This window comes from Anopheles merus, chromosome 2L, assembly GCF_017562075.2.
Source record: "Anopheles merus strain MAF chromosome 2L, AmerM5.1, whole genome shotgun sequence".
Classification (NCBI taxonomy): domain Eukaryota; kingdom Metazoa; phylum Arthropoda; class Insecta; order Diptera; family Culicidae; genus Anopheles; species Anopheles merus.
The window spans coordinates 40,706,597-40,724,820 of record NC_054083.1 but is presented as its reverse complement, the minus strand read 5'-3'; the positions used below and the strand labels follow the sequence as shown (position 1 = coordinate 40,724,820).

The window sequence follows — 18,224 nt, the reverse complement described above, 5'->3', positions numbered from 1 at the left end:
TTAATGCAACGGGAATTGGACTGTATAGCAACCTTTTTGGACAAATCTAATAGGAATTTCCAAGGAGCCTGTCCGAAAAGCGTGCCATAGAGTCCAATTTCCAATATCTAAACATCATTTCCAACAAGAAAGAGTAATGGAAGTGTCCCACAACTATGAGAATCCCTGGAAAACCCTGTAAAGTGAGTTTATGGTGTCAACTGGACTGGAAGAAATATGCACAATCGAGAAACTATTTTAATTCGAGAATTATTTGGCTCTTTTTGGAACTTTGTGTTCCCTATTTTCTATTTAATTGTTTGTTTGTTTTTTTTCTCCTAATTTAATTATCGATGGGCTAGATTGGTATTGGGGTGGAATTTTTCATTTTGATATTTTTGTATCTACTTGTTTTACTAATGATTTAGTTATTTCCCAATTCCCTGCTTATTATTTTTAATTTTATCCAAGTGTTTTGTCTGTAAGGTTTACCCGATATGCCACTAGTGCCTAGTACGGGTGTTTGTTTTTCTCTGTTTTCTAAGCTGAGCAAATATGGGGGATCGTTTGTTTAATTTGTTCCAGCATTCAGCGCGGCAAAACCTTTTTCTATTCCATTCTACTCTACACCAAGGTGGGTTTAATGATACTGTTATCGAGTATTTTTTGTGTAGCATTCAAGAGAGACATTTGTTGGATTTATCGTTAGATGGATGAAGAAGTCATTGATGAAGCTAACCACTACGAAATGGTACTGTGTTTTGGCTTCGAGTTGTTTTTTTTTTGTTTGGTATATGTTAATGTATCCATATAGCCTTTTGCCTAACGATAATTCAGACTTCTATCTTTTCCACTGGTTGTGATACACTTCACCATCTATGGGTGTGCTTACTCTAACGCGGCAATGCTCGCCACCAACCATTCGTCCAGCCGCTCTCAACGTTAATATCAAATCTACCCGTCGATGTTGTGGTACAACATTGCACCTTATACAAAGAGCATCATTCTGCTCTTTCTGTTCGACATTTAATTTTTAGGTGGTTTGAGTTGCACTTGCTGCTTACTTGCTTGCTTGCTTACATTGTGGGGAGGGGTCGCCACAACTGAGACAACTGTTTTGTACCACTAATAACGTAATAATTAATTTTCTATGTTCAATTCCTCAACCGGGGAGGGTCCGGGAAGTGGGACAGGGATTAAGAAAATGTTAACTAATTAAATATTATAAACTTTTCTTAGTCATGCTAAGTATCACAATAAGACAGAACAAGAAGACAAAAAACAGAAACCACAAATATGTCTACAATGAAATGACCTCCGTCACCGATTCTATCATTTTAAGATGCCTTTTTCGACCATTTGTTGCACTTTAAGGATTGTATAAGCGAAAACAAAACCCTCTCCATGGGTATCGCCTGCCAAAAAGGCGTACAACATAAGCGAAAGAAAAAAACATAAATGCTTATACAATATGAATTGTAAGGATAGAAAAAGTAAATTGAGCAGGTTTGATTTTTACCCATAAAGGTGGGGAGGAAATGGTTCCAACAGCTACACCCAGTAGCTTGCACACTCTTGTACACCTCCAAAACTCCTTTCCCTATTACACACGCTAGCCACACGATCCCAGGCTACACTGGGTACCAAACTGTTGTGTTAAAAATATATCATTTCGTTTCTAGGAAACGTGTGTCCTCTTCCTTTGCCTTGGTATACACTCTGTTTAACCTTCTTTTAGCTGTAGCGGATCGCACCAGCGCACTCCCACAAAAAAAAGTCTACTTACAATTACGCTGTACAAAACTTAATAAAATCTAACTAATCGAAAGGCTTTGAACACAAACAGTGTGAGATAAGCGAGAAAAAGGGAACAAGAATAAAGCCAGCCACCCACATCGCCTTTTGCCAGTTTAACCGGCCGCAGCACCTTCCACCGCGGATGAAACGATGGTGCTCGTGTCCGGAAACAGGTAGGTCATGATGGCAAAGTAATGCACGGATGCGGCAAACACCACAAACAGATGCCAGATCGCGTGCGCGAAAGGGAAAAGCCCATCCGACTTAAAGAACACGATACCGATAATGTACAGCACACCGCCAAACTTTAGCTCGGCCATACCGGTAAACTCGTGGCCCCACAGCACAATCACGACCGATGGGCCGAGTCCGATCACCACGTAGAAGAACGTCTCCAAGCACTTGTACCGTTCGTGGTACATCTGTACAAGAGAAAAGGCGGTAATTATTTAACAGAAAATTAATAAAAAACATGTTAAACAAATGGGAATTTACCTGTTGATAAACAATGCCCAGCACGGCCATCACCCAGACGCTCCACTTTACCACGGACACTATCTGCGGATGAGTCGTATGTCCCAGGCTGAGCCACGGATAGTACGAGCCGGCGATGAAGATGTAGATCATCGCACGATCACATCGATGCAGCGCATCCTTCAGCGGCCGATTGTGGTTACAGTAGCAGACGCAGTGGAAGCAGGTCGAGACAAAGAACAGCATCGAAAGGGCCGCCCCATAGATGATGGCCGCAAGCGTTTGGGCTGGCGTGTGGCTGCGCCCGTAAAGGTAGAGGGCGGCATACATCGATGGCAGTACCCAGGTACCGTGCGTGACTATGTTGGCAATGTGTTCCACCTACAGAACGGGGCAGATAAACGGAGCTGTTAGTTGCTGTTTCAAACAAAGAGCTGAAGAATCGCTACGTGATGTTGTGGCAGGGGTGTAAAGGTCGTTCCATGCAAACAAAATGATTCACAACGCATTCCTTAGCAGTAGCATTGATCAATCACTTGCGCTTTCTTGATGGCGTTTATCAAAAAGTCATAAAAACCGTCCTATCTTGCCGCGATTCCTTCATCGTAATCTCGGTCGTAAACTGTTATCTACCATCTCGATCTTCATGCTTTTGCGATAACGATGCTTCGTGCTTATCAAACAAACAAACAAACAGACATATACCTTTGTCGGAATGTACGCACAGCCCGGTGCGGCACGGGGGTTCTTTAGCTGGATCGTTTGCAATTGTTCCCACGGTAGCGTCGATAGGTCATAGCGTATCTGTAGCCAAAACTCCAGCACACCAAACAGGTCCGCCTTTCCGGTGCGGCCGGTCAGTGGACTTCCACCGGTGCTGCTTGGTAAACACTCATCACCCAGCGGACCACAGCTCATCGTAGTACCGTCGTACCCGCAGAGCTTAAAGTCTCCACTCGGCGTGTGCTGCGGGGAGGGCGGCTGCTGCTGCTGCTGCCGGGCAGGGTGATGATGATGATGGGCACATGCTTTCGAGGGAGAGTATTGACCCGCTCCTCCGTCCACTGGTGGAACGTTGTAGTTGGCTGACCCCTTGGCAGGATAGGTGTCGTTACAGATAGCTGCCCCGGCGCGGGAAATGAGACCATCCTGCATCTTTGATGTTATGCGTGGCGCGCGCTTGTTCTGCTTACCGCGGCAGTTAGGTCCGGTTCCACAGGGTTCGCACAGAGTGGCGAGCTGAACATAAATAGAAAAAAGTTATTCAAATATAGCTAGCTATACATATACACGAGCAGCATAAATAAACAATATTCGATGTGGTGTTTTATACGCGATGCCCTTCGTTCGTACGCTTTTTGACCGTATTCGTCCGATTCGGGATGGGCGAGATAAGCGACACACAACACCACGACACACACACACGCGATAATAGCCTCTCACACCGCGTGTCCGCCAAACGCACATGGCGTGCCTGAGGACTAGCCGCAGCATGATGCTGACCCGACCGTATCAGACCGGTCGGCGATAAACAATCATGCTTTGTTTACAAATAAAAATGCACGCTTTCAATCAACAACACTGTTACTTGGTTGCCGGTTGAGTTTCGAGCTACATTTCGAATGCATTTTCAGCGCGTTATCTTTCACTCCTATCCACCACACTATGGCTGGTATTATTGAATCCGTTCGTAGCGGGAACGTACGGTGCTCACATGAAATTCTAGGGATGGCAACACATTTCTTGCGCCCGGTTCTTCAACGCCGCGGTGAATAACTGTAGCAACGATCTAGTACGTTAGGAAAATGAGTGTCGGGACGTACGCCGCCACTACGAACGGATTCAATAATACCAGCCTATGGCGTGTATGTAATCCGGTCTGGCTCTTCGCTTTGCCCAAACACTTGTAACGGAAGATATTTTGCAGACATTAATCCATTGAAGAAAGAAAAAAAAAGGCAGCTGAGATCATAAATCATCCACAGCGAGAGTTTCGTTTACCGAGGCAGGCTGTGAAATGTGAGAACGATGCAAAAAAAAAAACAGTTCCTCTTCAGTGACCCGTGTTGAACCCGCACAAGAGGTGCTTTTTTTGCGGGCGCCCACTGATTAGCTGCTCGCCATATGACGCACGGAAAATCCTAAAGCGATGCCGCCGCGACTGTTTAAGGTAATTAAATACGTGTTTTTGCCCCGCAGAGAGAGAGGAGAGCCTTCCTGCTTGATGGTTTACACAGAAACGGTGAACGGAAAAAAAACATCGGGAAACGAAGGAGATAATAATGAGTATGAACAGGTACGTGGTCGGAAGTAATATTTCTTTACTCCCAGATATTGCATTAAAATTGTGCTTTTTGTGAAAACATTCACCTTTTCAAATATTTCTCTATTTCGATGGCATACAATTGAAAGGACATCTATTTTCGCGGAAAACAGGTATATCTCTCGCACCCACCCAGCCCGTACCTTGACATTCAAATTCAATTAGGCCAATTACCGGTGTACTAAAGCGAGTGCTGTGCTGGCTGGTGCCCCGGTATGTGTTGCGAAATCTCAGCCATGCTTGGCGCTACACGCCAACAGCACACACCTGTTCTTGTAAGCTGCGTCTTTGCGCCATCGACCATCGGTTGCAGTAGGAACCTGTACTGTGTTTTCCTGCACAATGTAACGGCACGCTTGGCCACATGGTGGTGTTTATTTTTAGGCAAGTTAAATAAATCTCACATAGTTAAGCGCATGCACCTATGTAGTCGCGTTTCACTTTTCAATGAACCATTCCACTACGGCAGTACAGTTAGTGTGTGGTGCTGAAATCACGGCCATCAGCTGGCCGCACACCATCGTCGCTCGGGTTAAATTCCTTCACGATTAAAGGGGGAAAAGCGATTGGGGTGAAGAATTTAATTGTTGCCAGGCAACATTAGAACATCCAACTCGAACGATTATCCCATCCGCGAGCCATCAATCACAGAGTTCAATGGCACTCGTAGCCATGGTAATCATTTTACAATCATTTAATTGAACAACCACAGCATTTGTTGGGTGTGCTTTTCGACACTCTCTGCTTGAAAACGGTGTGCTGAAAAGCTCGGCTGCTACCATCGTGTGAAGAAATCTAATCAATCAACTTCACATCGGCCCCCGCGAGACGGACAAGGAGGACAAACCCCGCATACAGCGCATAAATGGATTTGTGTCCTTAGCGTTGCCAGCATGGAAAGAAACACATTTGGCATGGAACCGACCCGTCTGTGTTTGTGTCGCACGTTTGCCGATAAAAATAACCTAACGGCGAGTCGGGGTCGGAATTGGATTACAGCGCGAACACGCGCGTCGCTCGTAACAAGAACCGTTTGTCGCCGGTCCTCCTGCACAGCGACTGCTAACAGGTGGTGGTAACAGGTTATACCGTGCTGTTCCTGCAGTCGCTTCCAAAAGATAAGCAGGCGATCAAGTCGCTGGCCTCATTAAATAGAATGTTTCGAAATCGTGTAGAACTATTGGGTTGCAGATAAGGATAACAGCTACGGAATTAGGTGCCGCAGGAAGCATTTGTGCTCCTAATTAGACCTTCAGGGGCGTAGATAGCTGAATGGTTTTATCGATCCTTCGTCCTGTCAGTGAGTTATTTATGCAAGGGGTTAGCAATGCTGCTTATCTCCCTCTCTCTCTTTCTCTATTTCTGTATGCATTTCCTTTTTTCCAGCACGATGCGCATGTTGCCGGGTTGCAGCTGCAGAATGTCGTGTTTCGTTTTTCCTTTGTGAATCAGTTAAACTCGTTAAAGGCTGGAGAAGAAGCCTGCCGCTGCGCCTGCCCTCCCTACAATGTGTGGTAATTTGCCATCTTGAGTCGATTATTCAATTCCCCTTGGCCACATGATTGGGAGAACCGTTCCCGTGATTGTGTGTGGATTCAATTCATTGGTTCAGGGCGGCTTCCATCCACATGCTCTTTCCATCCCGGTGCGACGAGAAACACGAAACCGCAACTGTCTGGGGTTTAACATTTCGAATGGATAAGGCATTTTGGTGGGTAGGTACACGAGTACCGCCGAGGAGGAGATAATTATCTGCTGCCTAATGCAACTTCGCCTCGGGCGCCTGGCCATGGCTTGCAACATTATCCACTTGCACTTACGGCACACGCGATACAAGAACAACAACAAAAAACCAACACATGGCACGGCGCATAAAGCAAGCTCAGTTGCTTTTACGAAATCCGCTCTAAACAACACTTTGTAGCAGCAGCACCAGTTTGGCCAAAACGTGCAGAAGAACAGGTTCACACACGCTGCATTGGCCCTGCACATGCACACTTTTTAAGCAAGCTCATGGCCACTTTCGTGAATGGGAGAATAATTATGCTCGGCGTTGAGGAAAGTAGGGCACTAACAGATGGGTTTTTTTTTGCAAAGAAATTCACACAAGACACCACACCACACGCAGCGAAAGGAAGTGCTTCGTTTCCATTGGTTTTTCCAGCGATATGGAAATCACCAATGTAAGGTACACATGCGTTTTCCTATCAGACACTAAATCTATCTACAATTGCACATAAACTAAAAGCTTTTAATTGAACATTTCGTTTAATACTTCTTGAAACACGTACTGCTTGCAGAAACACAGAACAGGAGCGAAGCGTGCGCCACGAGAAGAAGTCAACAACCAACGAGCGAATGAATGGAACATGCAGATGTGTGTATGTGTGTACGCTACCTGCCCTCCATCCGTGAATGACAGCTGGCTGATGAGGAAAAAAATGGAAAAAAAAACTATTTGACACTTTGGGAACTAGCGGTTTGGTTCTTTGGTTATTGGAATTGAGAAATTGTAATTGTACGAGGTGATAAGGCTATTGAAATTATTTAACATTTGTTTTTGCTGGCAGCAAACTAAACTGATTGCAATTAATCGTCAAAAATCATCACATATCAACGGTAATTTTAAAACCAACATTTCAACGCAAACGCATAAACTCTCGTCACGCCTGTCAAAGACCGGTTTTCGTGAACTCGCCAACGCTCCAAATCGGTGCGATTTTTCCTCGCTGGCAATTGTTTTTGTAAGTTGTTGGGAGGGTTCAAGATGGTCGACAAAAAGTAAAAAAAATAAATACACTCCACCACTCCTACACCTCCCCCTTCCCTCATTGACCCCACGGGCTCCTCCATTTCATGTGTGCCATATAAGCATCTGCGCTCCACCGTCTCAGGCTGCGCTCTGGCACCAATCGAACACGACATCCGACTCGAACAAGCCCATATAATCATATGGAGGTGCACTGTCAGACACAAACAAACAAACAAGACAAACATGTCAAATCCCATACATTTTTCATGTTCGATGTCGTGTTCGATTGGTGCTAGAGCGCCGGGTCACTTTCTCGTACATGTTCCGCTTTCGCATCAGCTGATCTCATCGCTTTCGGTGGTGGCTTTTTATGAAATGTCTTCATTCGATTGTGGCCTTGATGCGCTGAGGAAATTGAGGAAAGTCGGTATTGATCTTTGAAGTATTTATTTCAAAGTCGGTTCTGACCGCGCGGCCACATGAGGTGAAATATACAGCGAAATTACCTATTTGACAGGCGAAATATCTGTCAGATAACGCATCACAGCAACCAGGTGATGTGCAATGTTGACAAATAACGTGCACAAAATCGTAACTAATTCCATTAAAGAACTTCAATGTTCAATATTTCGTTAATTTTCATTCAACAATTCATCATTTCTTTCATTTTGGGAATGTTATGCTTAAGAAGATATCCTTTTAAAGTTAATTTCGAAAGCGGATGTTGTATCGCCCCCAACCCTTTAGCAGCAGCTGTCAGATATTTCACCTGTCAAATAATTCATTTCGCTGTATATTTGACGTCATGTGGCTGCGCGGTGACGATCGCTGCTGTCAGACACATATGTCCCTGCGAGGCGATAATGTGCCCGATAAAGTGTGCCGCAGTCTTGCGATACAAATCAGCAGATCCCGGTATCGTTAACGTTTCCATGTATCCTTCCGCAGTCTTGCGATTGACTCTCACCGATTCATCAAAGTATCCCGCGGTCTTGAGCTCTATCGGAAAACCCTGTATGTCAATGTAAAAAAGACATGGAAAATGGTAAAAAGTAAGACAAAATTGTTCAATCCACATTCACATCACCCACTGAGTTTGTTTACATTTTCCATACGTCCATACGCGCAAGAGATGGCATGACACAACGAGCGAGAACATACACAACTCGGCATATGAACAAAAATGGGCGAAGCGTTCTTGGAGAAATGGGAGACTCTGTGAAAAGAGCACTGTAGGCAAGTAAAGGAAGGGTAGAGAAAATAAGCGAGATGCAGCGATATTCGAACATCAAAACCCCTCGGCAGGTTGTACGGGCCCCGAGCGCTGTCAATTGTGCGGCGGCGTGTTTTGGAATCGGTGCAGGTTGTTTATTTTCCGGCGTGCCGAATTCCGAACAGAAAAAGTAATTGGAAAAGCCCGGCCGAAACGATGGATTCCGGACTTTCGAGTCGCAACAGCAGTCTGGGCAATCAATACTCACGCTCCTATATGAAGCAGGAGCAGGCGAAACAGCAACGCCTGTCGTTGCCCATCTACTCGGTGCGCAAATCGTAAGTTTACCAACACCACACTCCCACGCGGTTTTGTTGCTTCATGCTACCCCATCTTCCCATCCGCAGGCTGATGGAAATGGTGCGAAAGTCGTCCACGATCATCGTGCTGGGCGAGACGGGCAGCGGAAAAACCACCCAGATGCCACAGTTTATCTACGAGGCGGGACTGAACGGGGACAAAATGATTGCCATCACGCAACCGCGCCGAGTGGCCGCTATTACCGTAGCGAAATGGGTCGCGCAGGAGATGGGAACCAATCTGGGCGATTTGGTCGGGTACACGGTGCGCTTCGAGGACATGACGTCGGAAAACACGCAGGTTAAGTACATGACCGATGGTATTCTGTGCCGGGAGGCGCTGTCCGATCGGCAGCTGCGCAACTACAACGTGATCATACTGGACGAGGTGCACGAACGGACCATCGTGACGGATGTGCTGCTGGGAGTGGTGAAGAAAGCGCAACAGATACGAGCCCTCAAGCGCATGACGCCGCTGAAGGTCATCATCATGTCGGCCACGATGGACTGTGACCATTTTGCGAGCTACTTTTCCGACTGTCCGATCGTGTACCTGCAAGGCCGCACGTACCAGGTGAAGGTGTACCAGATGGTGGAGAAAATGCACTACATCGAGGCGTGTCTGAAGACGGTGGTAGAGATCCACCAAACGCAACCGGCCGGCGATGTGCTGGTGTTCCTAACCGGTCAGGAAGAAATAGAAGCAACCGTTGGCAAGATGCGACGCTTGGCAAAGGTATAGGACGCACCAGTGAGCGCGTGCATGCACTCGTACATTCTCGCTAATGATGTTTTCCGCACTTTTAGAGCTTCTCGCCGGACCTTCCAAAGCTTGCCGTTCATCCAATGTACGCTGCGCTGCCACAGAACCAACAGTTGGACGTGTTCAACCCTGCGCCGGGTAACGTGCGGAAGGTTATATTTGCGACCAACATTGCCGAAACGTCCATTACGATCAACGGCATCCGGTATGTGGTGGATTGTGGCCGCGCGAAGGTACGCTCGTACGATCCCATCACGGGGATGGACATGCTGAAGGTATCCTGGATATCGCAGGCGCAAGCCCACCAGCGGACTGGCCGTGCGGGGCGTTTGAGCGATGGCGTTTGCTACCGCACGTACTCCAAGGAAGTGTACGGGCATTTGGAAAAGATGACGACGCCGGAGATTCTGCGCTGCAACATGGCCGCCACCATCCTCAACCTGCTCGTGATGGGCGTCAACTACAAAGACTTTGACTTTATCGACAAACCGCCGGAGGAGGCGATCGTGGGCGGGCTGCTCGAGCTGAAGGCGCTGAATGCGATCTCCTCGGTGGAGAATCCCATCCTGACCGCGCTCGGCACCAAGATGGCACGCTTCCCGCTCGATCCCAAGTACTCCAAGATGCTGCTTTCCGCGCCCAAGTTCGGCTGCCTGGAGGAGATGCTCACCATCATCGCGATGCTGTCGGGCGAGAACGTGTTCACCAACAGTGTGCACAAGCGCGAACAGATGCTGATCGCACACTCCAAGTTTTTCGACCGCTCGGGCGACCACATCACGCTGCTGAACGTGTTCAACGAGTTTAAGACGCGGGCCAAACCGAAGGTCTGGTGCTTCGACAACTTCCTCAACGAGCGCAACCTAACGCACGTGGCCTCGATCCGGGAGCAGCTGAGTGAAATTTGCAAAGCGCTCGATCTGCCGAGCAGCACGTGCGGGAAGGATACGACCCCGGTCGCCAAGTGTTTGCTGACCGGGCTGTTTGCGAACATTGCCACGAAGCAGCCGGACCACCTGTACCTCACCTCGACCAGCGCACTGAAGGCCCGCATACATCCGTCCAGCGCGGTGTGCGGGAAATTCCGGCCCCCGGTCGTCGTCTACACCGAGCTGGTGGCGACGCGACTGAACTATCTGCGCAACGTGACCGAAATCGATCCGGCGTGGATCGATGAGGTGGTGCCGAACGTGAGCCAGTACCAGACGAAGGGCTTCAAGGAGAACCACTTCCGGGCGTTCCAATCGCACAAATGAATACTTTCTGCAAGTATTCCGTTGCGTTAGCTAACTAATTTTCCTAGCGATTAAGTGGGGAAGCGGCGAGTTGTGCGTGTGCCCCATGATCGCACGCGCGCAATCTTTCAACGAATGTTTTTTAAACGTCCGTTGCTTAGTTGAACTAAGTGTAAAATTTGGAGAAAAAAAAACAATCATCACGTGGCATTTCTCATTTGTAAAATACATTCTTCATGAACTATTTACCAACATTTTCAGAGCAATTGATTTTTTCTTTTTATTTTGCTAGCGATTTTTTAAAAAACTTCCGAAAATGGATCATTCGAAACGTAGGTAAACTGTCCTACCCCTCACATTTGGGATTTTGACAGCAGCCATCAAAGCAGAAACTGACAGCAGTCGTCAATTTGTGCTAATTGGACAAAAAAAAACTGATTCACGAAGGAAACGAAGAAAGACACCACGAACGACGACCTAGCGGCGCGGAAAAGTGACGAAAAAAGGGAATATTCTCACTCGCCAGGGCACGGGAAAAGTGCTTTCCCCGACGGTACGAAAGGAAATCGAGGATTGAGTGCATTGTGCGTGCTGTGTGCGGTGCGTTCTTATATAATACAATCGGCTCTAGCGAACCCTCTCGGGCAAGTCCAGTCGTCGTCCTCGTCGTTGTCGTCGTTGTCGTTGCCGTCGTTGTCTCAACAGAGTTGCACAGCCTGTTCTTGGTGTGGGGCGAGGCGGTGGTGCATTCCACCGAAATTTTTCCACTCACCACCCTTTTCCGTCTGCAAAAGTGTTCTTCACCACGAACAGTGGCAACAAAACGCATCTCACGCGGTGTAAAAGTGCAGACGAGAGAAAGAGAAGGACCAAAAACCGCAGACTCACTCTTGCCCCAGCAGAGGAGGGAACGGAAGCCGCATCAAATCATTCTCCCCCCCCAGCAGTAGAGGTGGGGTCCGGAAGTGGTGTTCTGGTTTTAGGCCCAGACTGTCACATACATACACACATACACATACACACGTCACGTACCGCGTTAATTGAGGCGAAAAGTGTGTAAAGCCCTCCGTGTTCCGCCGTGTGTGTTCCGCACGAACAGCTTTCACAGAGGCCTCCGTGTGTGTTTGTGTGTGTATGCATTGAGTGCGCGCCTGTGTGCGTGTGCGTGTGTGTGTGTGTGTGTGTAGGGGGTGCTAGATTTGGCCCGTATGTTTGTTGTGCTTACACTCTGCCCCCACCACCAACCAGCAGCCAAATCTTAATCGATTGCAGTGCGACCGTGCGGTTCCGGCTGTTAACTAACTTGCGCTTACACTGCCCATATCCGTGAGCCCCTGGTGATAAGAAGCGGAAGTGAAAGAGAGTGAAGAAGCGAGAGAGAGAGAGGGAGAGTGTGTGTGAAAGAGAGATAGGGAGAACAAAAGCACCGCACAGAGTCAATTGGTGATTAGGGCGGATAGACTGCGCTGGCTGAATTGATCCCGAAACTCCGAACAACGGTCGTCCCCCTACTGTGAGTGGTGCACAAAAAGGGAAATCCATCCCAAACCAAACCGAACCGAACCGAATCATCATGGTAATCCTTGCACTAGCAAACTGCTCGAAGCGCTCCTGCTGGATCAACAATGATGCTAAATGGTTTTCCGGGTCTTTTCCTCCGCCTTCTAGAATTTCCTCCGGTTTGGCCAGTCGGCCGACATCGACGTCGTGTTCGATGGGGCCGAAAACCGGCAGCAGGCGGAAATCAAAACAGAGGACGGCAAGAAGGACAAGTACCTGCTGTACTACGACGGCGAAACGGTGGGCGGAAAGGTGAACATTACGCTCAAAAAACCGGGCAGCAAGCTGGAACACCAGGGTATCAAAATCGAGCTTATCGGTGAGTATGCTGCCGCCGCCGCCGCCGCCGCCGCTGCTGCTGTGCGTTATTTGTATGGATGCGCAACGATCCACCACCAATCGCTGTGTGTGTGTGTGTGTGCCAACCCCGTCGCTGGTCATATCACTGCACCGAGGAGGGAGGGTTTCGAGGCTAGCGTGTGTATGTGTTTGCGCCAAACGCTGGTTTGTGCCAATTTCGCGTAAAGAGCAAAACAGATTTGACTTGATTTTGTTGGTTTCGATACCTTTTTTTTTTTAAAGTCGAATTAGACCTACATATCAATTCCGGCCAATTGGTTTCTGTCGGTGCATTTCTTCGCCCACGGACATTGTTGGAATTCGGATATAAAAAACGATATGCTTATTGGGCGGGAAGCTCACGGCCGGAGCATTCTTATCAGAGCAGCTAGGCCAAACGGCGGACGTCATCATCATCGCTCCCTCTGTAACAGCTAGTGGCAGGCAGTTTTATCAATTTGTTGACTTTTCAGCCCACCACCAAGATATTAATACACATAAATTAAACCAGTCCTCCGCGGGCGACGCAAGGGTTTGCGCCATTCGATAAATGAATCTGCGTTGTGTGTGTGTGTGTTTGCGAACACAGCAGCGCGCAGCAACAACAAGCGTCTTCTTCTTCTCCCGGCTAAATCGTTTCGTTACGGTGCTGTGCCCGTTCGTTACAGGTCAAATTGAATTGTATTACGATAGGGGCAATCATCACGACTTTCTGAGCCTGGTGCGCGAGCTGGCCCGGCCGGGCGACCTCATCCAGAACACGTCATATCCGTTCGAGTTTGCGAACGTGGAGAAACCGTACGAGGTGTACGTCGGCTCGAACGTTCGATTACGGTAGGATTTGCAGTGCATTGAGCTTGCCACTGTTGTTTGCTGTACGATTTATGCGATATTTTACTGTTACTACTACCTACTGCCAGATACTTCCTGCGGGTGACGATTGTGCGCCGGCTGAGTGATATCGTGCGGGAGGTGGACATTGCGGTGCATACGCTGTCGAGCTATCCGGACACGAACAGTCCAATCAAGATGGAGGTGGGCATCGAGGACTGTTTGCACATCGAGTTCGAGTACAACAAGAGCAAGTGAGTCCCGAGGGAGGAAAAGGGAATTCATACGAGAATGCTTCTTTTTAACGCCTGTCTCTTTCTGTCCCTTTGCTACAGGTACCACTTAAAGGATGTGATTGTGGGCAAAATCTATTTTCTGCTGGTGCGCATTAAGATTAAACACATGGAAATAGCCATCATCAAGCGGGAACAGACTGGTTCGGGTGAGTTACGTTTTGGTTTTTGTTTTTCCACGCTTTACACACATTCCACATTCCGCTGTTTTGCTAATACACGAGACACGTTTTTCATTCCGCCCAACATCCCTTCTCCCCCCTCATGCAGGACCTAACATGTACACGGAGAACGAAATTATCGCCAAGTACGAAATCATGGACGGGTCGCCGGTGAAGGGTGAAAGCATACCGATCCGGGTGTTTCTCGCCGGGTACGACCTCACCGTGACGATGCGCGAGATTAACAAGAAGTTCTCGGTCCGCTACTTCCTCAATCTGGTGCTAATTGACACCGAAGACCGGCGGTACTTCAAACAGCAGGAAATCACGCTCTGGCGCAAGGCGGAAAAGACGCGCAAATCGCTCACGCCGTCGCAGGCGGCCGCCATTGCCGCGGCCCAGGGCGGTGCGGCCGGGCTGATGCCGGGCCAGCTGGTGGCAGCGACGGGCTCGAGCAATAACCCGCACATACCTCACCATCTCGTCGGGCAGGGCACGATGAGCTCGCTCGCCTCGAAGGAGCTGCCGTCCGGCTTGGGGGGCGCTGCGGCCGGTGCTGGCGGACTGCTCGGGGACGGTAGTGCCGATGAGGACAGTGTCGGCGGGCTGAAGCGTTCGGACGATTCCAATCCAATTATGGGACTGTTTACGGAGGACAATTCGCAGGCGGGTATGTACGGTTCTGGCGATGTTGATTGCTTGTATGAGGGTGTGATTGCTTATTTTGGCTTGTGTTCTTTTTTTTTTGTTGGTAGATTTACGACCTAAACCGGCGGTGCGACAGCGTAGCGACGATGCGCAGCAAGACAACAGCTCTCGCTCGGTAAACAGCAACTTGAAGCCGGGTGAAATGCCCCTACACGTCGAACCGGATGAAGATTCGCTGCCTGAGCAGCAGCAGCCGCAGCAGCAACAGACCCAGCCGGCCCAGCAGCCCCAGTCGGCGCAGCAGCATCTGCACCGGGAGGCCGGCGATGGTGCCGCCTCGATATCGCAAACGACGGACGAGGAAACGTCCTCCCTGTTCGATGCGAACGATTTGAGTTTCAATGCGGCCAGCAGCAGCAACCCGTCGGCGAACGTAGCCGCCGCCCCAGCGACGATCGTGGCTGCTGATCCGACCTCCTCGCCGACGGTGAGCAGCTCGATAACGAAACCAATGGCGGGCGAGGAAGCGGCCGACGATGAAACCGGAGTCTCGGCAAGCAGCAGGGACATCGAGCAGCAGCAGCAGCAGGACGAAGAGACTGCGCCCATGCCGGAAGTGACGAGTACGGAGGTCAATGCAAGCAGCAGCAGCACCACCACTACGACAAGCCCGGTGCCGCCTACGGCGACAGCAGCCACGGCAGTGTCGAGCTCTGCTTCATCACCGCCCCCATTGGCGGCGAAACCGGCCAAACCTCGAAAGCCAGTGCTCGAATAAGCGGCGGCAATGCGCCATTTATAATACGCCAATTTGCTCTTGAAGCCTCCGCTGCGCTGGTCCATACGTCCATGTTGCGCGCCGTTTTGGTGGTTACGAGGCAAAAGTAAGAAGCAATGGAGTTAGATGTTAAAGGAAAAAGGAGAGCGAAAGCTAGCTGATACTACACACGAGCACCAATTGCAGGCACCAGGAGCACACGGGAGCGTTTGTGGAGGTGTGCAGGATAAAAGTGATGAATCGGACGTAAAGCGAGCGTGCGGTAGCATATATATATTACGAAATGTTTCTTATTTTCTGTTATATAGGAAACGAATTATCCCTTACTAAGAGCTGGGCAAGTTGAAAGCACGCACCTTTGGGTGAAAAAGAAAGGTGCAGCAATTCAGTTGCATACTGAGCGGTTCGATAGGAAACAGGAAAGAAGGATTTTAAAATCAATGGCACACGATCGTTACTAAAATCGTTGCAACTCCGGCTTGAAAATGGAAACGGGCAACAGAAAAAAACGATGTAGGGAACGGTAGGTAGCGCAAATCGCATGGCTGGCTGGGATGCATGAGCATACACTTTTGGCGTTGCTGTATGACAAAATCCACCCGTCCGAGGTGGTTTGAGCGGAATTTCATCGACAATTTCGATGAGGCAAGCAGCAGCAGGCTGGGAAAGACACTTCAGTGCGAAATGATCGATGCCCACTCGGTTCGGTTCACTCACAGTTCACACACAACACACACAACTCTATCAAATTTATCAATGGTTTACGGTTTTGAAAACATTGCAGGTCAGCTGGACAGGGGTTGCTGCTTTTTATTTAGTCAATTTTTGGCTGTACACGGGCACGAAATCGAATTTGTGAAAAAAAACGTCGCGAAATGTAGGTGTAAAGAGCTCTAGTAGCCGTGCGCAGTGTTATATCAGTTGCGTGCGGTGGAAACGGAACGTTAATAATTACTTTGTAAGCTTTGCTAAACTAGGTTGTAAGGTATCACCCATCCCCCAACCTATCCCTTTTGTCTGGCAGGTTATTATATCCAAATTTGCCCCAGGCCCCTTTTGATTTAGTAAGGTATATTTACATAGTGGCAAATTATTCCTGTTGTATTTTCGACACTGTTTTCTTCTTTCCCTTTTTTGCCTAACACTACTCTAAGAAGGAACGGGGGCGAACGGGTCGTTGCGCACGCTGGCTCCGTAGCTCCTGTAACGGACTGTTGAAAAAAAAAAACAAAACAAAAACGTTGTTACTACATTTAAGCTAGATGTGAGGATGATTGATTGGAAAACAGATCGTGTGTGCTCATGTGCGGGATGGCAAAAAGCACATGCAAAAAATAACACATGCTCCTAACACGTAGATGAATGAGACAGCGGTAGATACACCACACAGGTCTTCTGCTGCAAAGGCGGAATGGAGAAAATCGATTAAAAATTAACAAGCGGGATAATGTAAGCACTTGCACACGTGGTTATGTATGCCGTATTATGAACACAACTGAAACTGGTTTAACAACAATTTAGGCAAACCTAGAAAGAGGAGGGAGTGATAACAAACAGCAACAACAAAAACTATAAGAAGTATATATATATATATTGAAAATAAACATGCTAAGTATATGAAATCAGAAAGCAAAGTAATTTTGAGTGCTATTTTCCTTTCAATTTTACCGTTTATGCAATTTTAGAACACACGATGAAGCGAACCCTGCAGAAGCTAGTTTGAAGTACTGCACCCGGTATGCTAAACGCAGCCTGAAAAGCCGTAAAAATGACGTGATCTGATGTAAACAACAACATTGCACTCCGTTGCCGGGTTTTGCTGCTTTGCTGCATGTAAGGAAGAAAAACGAGTGAATTGTGGGTAGCCGCCGACAACATGGTATCCTTAAAAACGCTCACCAAAACCGCTACGTACATAGCGATCGGTGGGATTACTTGTGCGATGATAATGAAGGTGAAGCTGGAGGACAAAATACGCAGCCAGCCGTACTACAAAGAATCGCTCAAACTGCTCCGATCTCATCCGGGTATGATGGCAGTGGTTGGGAACGGTTCCCGGGTGGTTTGTGGTTTATCATTCAAATGCCTCCCTTCCCCATTCCGTAGGTGCGATACAACTGCTCGGTGAGCCGATAAAGGATCTAAGCTTCGATTACGGAGAGGAAAGCAGAAAGTTCGGCGGCGGCAGAATCGATAGCTTTGCTGTACCGGTGAGGGGACCAAAAACCCGCGGCAAGTACTACTTCTGGGCGGAAATGCAGGACGAACGGTGGGTGATAAGGCGGGCAGAGCTGGAGCTGAAAAACGAACCGGACCGGCGGTTGTTGATAAGGGCGGAAGAGAGTCAAGCCAAAGAGTAGGGTTCGTTCGTTAAGGTAGTTTCGTAAGTAGAGAAAGCATTCAATCGTTGTTTTTAGTAGAGTTAATAAATAGTAGAAACCGATACCACAAAATAACGAACCATAACGAGCAACATCGTATGAAGTGGACGTGGATTTGTGTGTGTGGGTGTGTGGAGAATGTTGTGGTTGTGTTGTATGTGGTTTTGTATGAATTTTATTTAATTTATATAATATTTTTGTAATAGTAATATACAATTATTTTTATTACTTTTCCCCCGCTCCCCTTATCCATTGCAACAATCCACATACGTACGGCGTCCGCTTTTCCTCTACCACACTATCCCGGGGAGAGGCTGTCCTTTCCATGTCCTGTTGAC

General features: G+C 48.2%; 4 protein-coding genes and 1 long non-coding RNA gene across 12 annotated transcripts; 4 read left to right on the top strand and 1 right to left on the bottom strand.

Annotated features, from left to right (window-relative positions):
• Nucleotides 1-288: 288 nt before the first annotated feature.
• LOC121593190 (monocyte to macrophage differentiation factor) lies at nucleotides 289-6,968 on the bottom strand. 2 transcript variants are annotated; one of them, XM_041915357.1, is made up of 4 exons: nucleotides 6,865-6,968; nucleotides 2,956-3,489; nucleotides 2,272-2,631; nucleotides 289-2,198 (listed from the first exon to the last, which is right to left on the bottom strand). In XM_041915357.1, the coding sequence occupies exons 2-4, from the start codon at nucleotides 3,403-3,405 to the stop codon at nucleotides 1,890-1,892; spliced, it is 1,119 nt and encodes a 372-aa protein (XP_041771291.1). In that variant the 5' UTR covers nucleotides 3,406-3,489; nucleotides 6,865-6,968; the 3' UTR covers nucleotides 289-1,889. The 2 variants fall into 2 exon arrangements, with proteins under 2 accessions (XP_041771291.1, XP_041771289.1); XM_041915355.1 differs by having other exon boundaries at nucleotides 6,849-6,925.
• On the top strand, nucleotides 4,978-6,963 carry LOC121593193. Its single transcript, XR_006004743.1, has 3 exons — nucleotides 4,978-5,873; nucleotides 5,960-6,761; nucleotides 6,874-6,963. It is a non-coding gene; the product is annotated as an uncharacterized LOC121593193 (long non-coding RNA).
• Nucleotides 6,969-8,357: 1,389 nt separating the features above from the next.
• LOC121593867 (ATP-dependent RNA helicase DHX33) lies at nucleotides 8,358-11,141 on the top strand. The gene is made up of 3 exons (XM_041916615.1): nucleotides 8,358-8,876; nucleotides 8,946-9,633; nucleotides 9,705-11,141. Exons 1-3 carry the CDS (start codon nucleotides 8,755-8,757, stop codon nucleotides 10,914-10,916), a joined length of 2,022 nt encoding a protein of 673 aa, XP_041772549.1. The 5' UTR covers nucleotides 8,358-8,754; the 3' UTR covers nucleotides 10,917-11,141.
• Nucleotides 11,142-11,314: 173 nt separating this feature from the next.
• On the top strand, nucleotides 11,315-17,134 carry LOC121591566 (vacuolar protein sorting-associated protein 26B). Of its 7 annotated transcripts, none has more exons than XM_041912219.1 (8): nucleotides 11,315-11,448; nucleotides 12,168-12,471; nucleotides 12,564-12,774; nucleotides 13,463-13,628; nucleotides 13,715-13,879; nucleotides 13,961-14,067; nucleotides 14,189-14,749; nucleotides 14,835-17,134. In XM_041912219.1, the coding sequence occupies exons 2-8, from the start codon at nucleotides 12,469-12,471 to the stop codon at nucleotides 15,503-15,505; spliced, it is 1,884 nt and encodes a 627-aa protein (XP_041768153.1). In that variant the 5' UTR covers nucleotides 11,315-11,448; nucleotides 12,168-12,468; the 3' UTR covers nucleotides 15,506-17,134. The 7 variants fall into 7 exon arrangements, with proteins under 7 accessions (XP_041768153.1, XP_041768157.1, XP_041768155.1 ...); XM_041912223.1 differs by having other exon boundaries at nucleotides 12,147-12,471; XM_041912221.1 differs by having other exon boundaries at nucleotides 12,144-12,471.
• A 238-nt stretch (nucleotides 17,135-17,372) lies between these two features.
• On the top strand, nucleotides 17,373-17,951 carry LOC121591568. The gene is made up of 2 exons (XM_041912228.1): nucleotides 17,373-17,532; nucleotides 17,612-17,951. Exons 1-2 carry the CDS (start codon nucleotides 17,382-17,384, stop codon nucleotides 17,863-17,865), a joined length of 405 nt encoding a protein of 134 aa, XP_041768162.1. The 5' UTR covers nucleotides 17,373-17,381; the 3' UTR covers nucleotides 17,866-17,951.
• The last annotated feature ends 273 nt before the right edge of the window (nucleotides 17,952-18,224 follow it).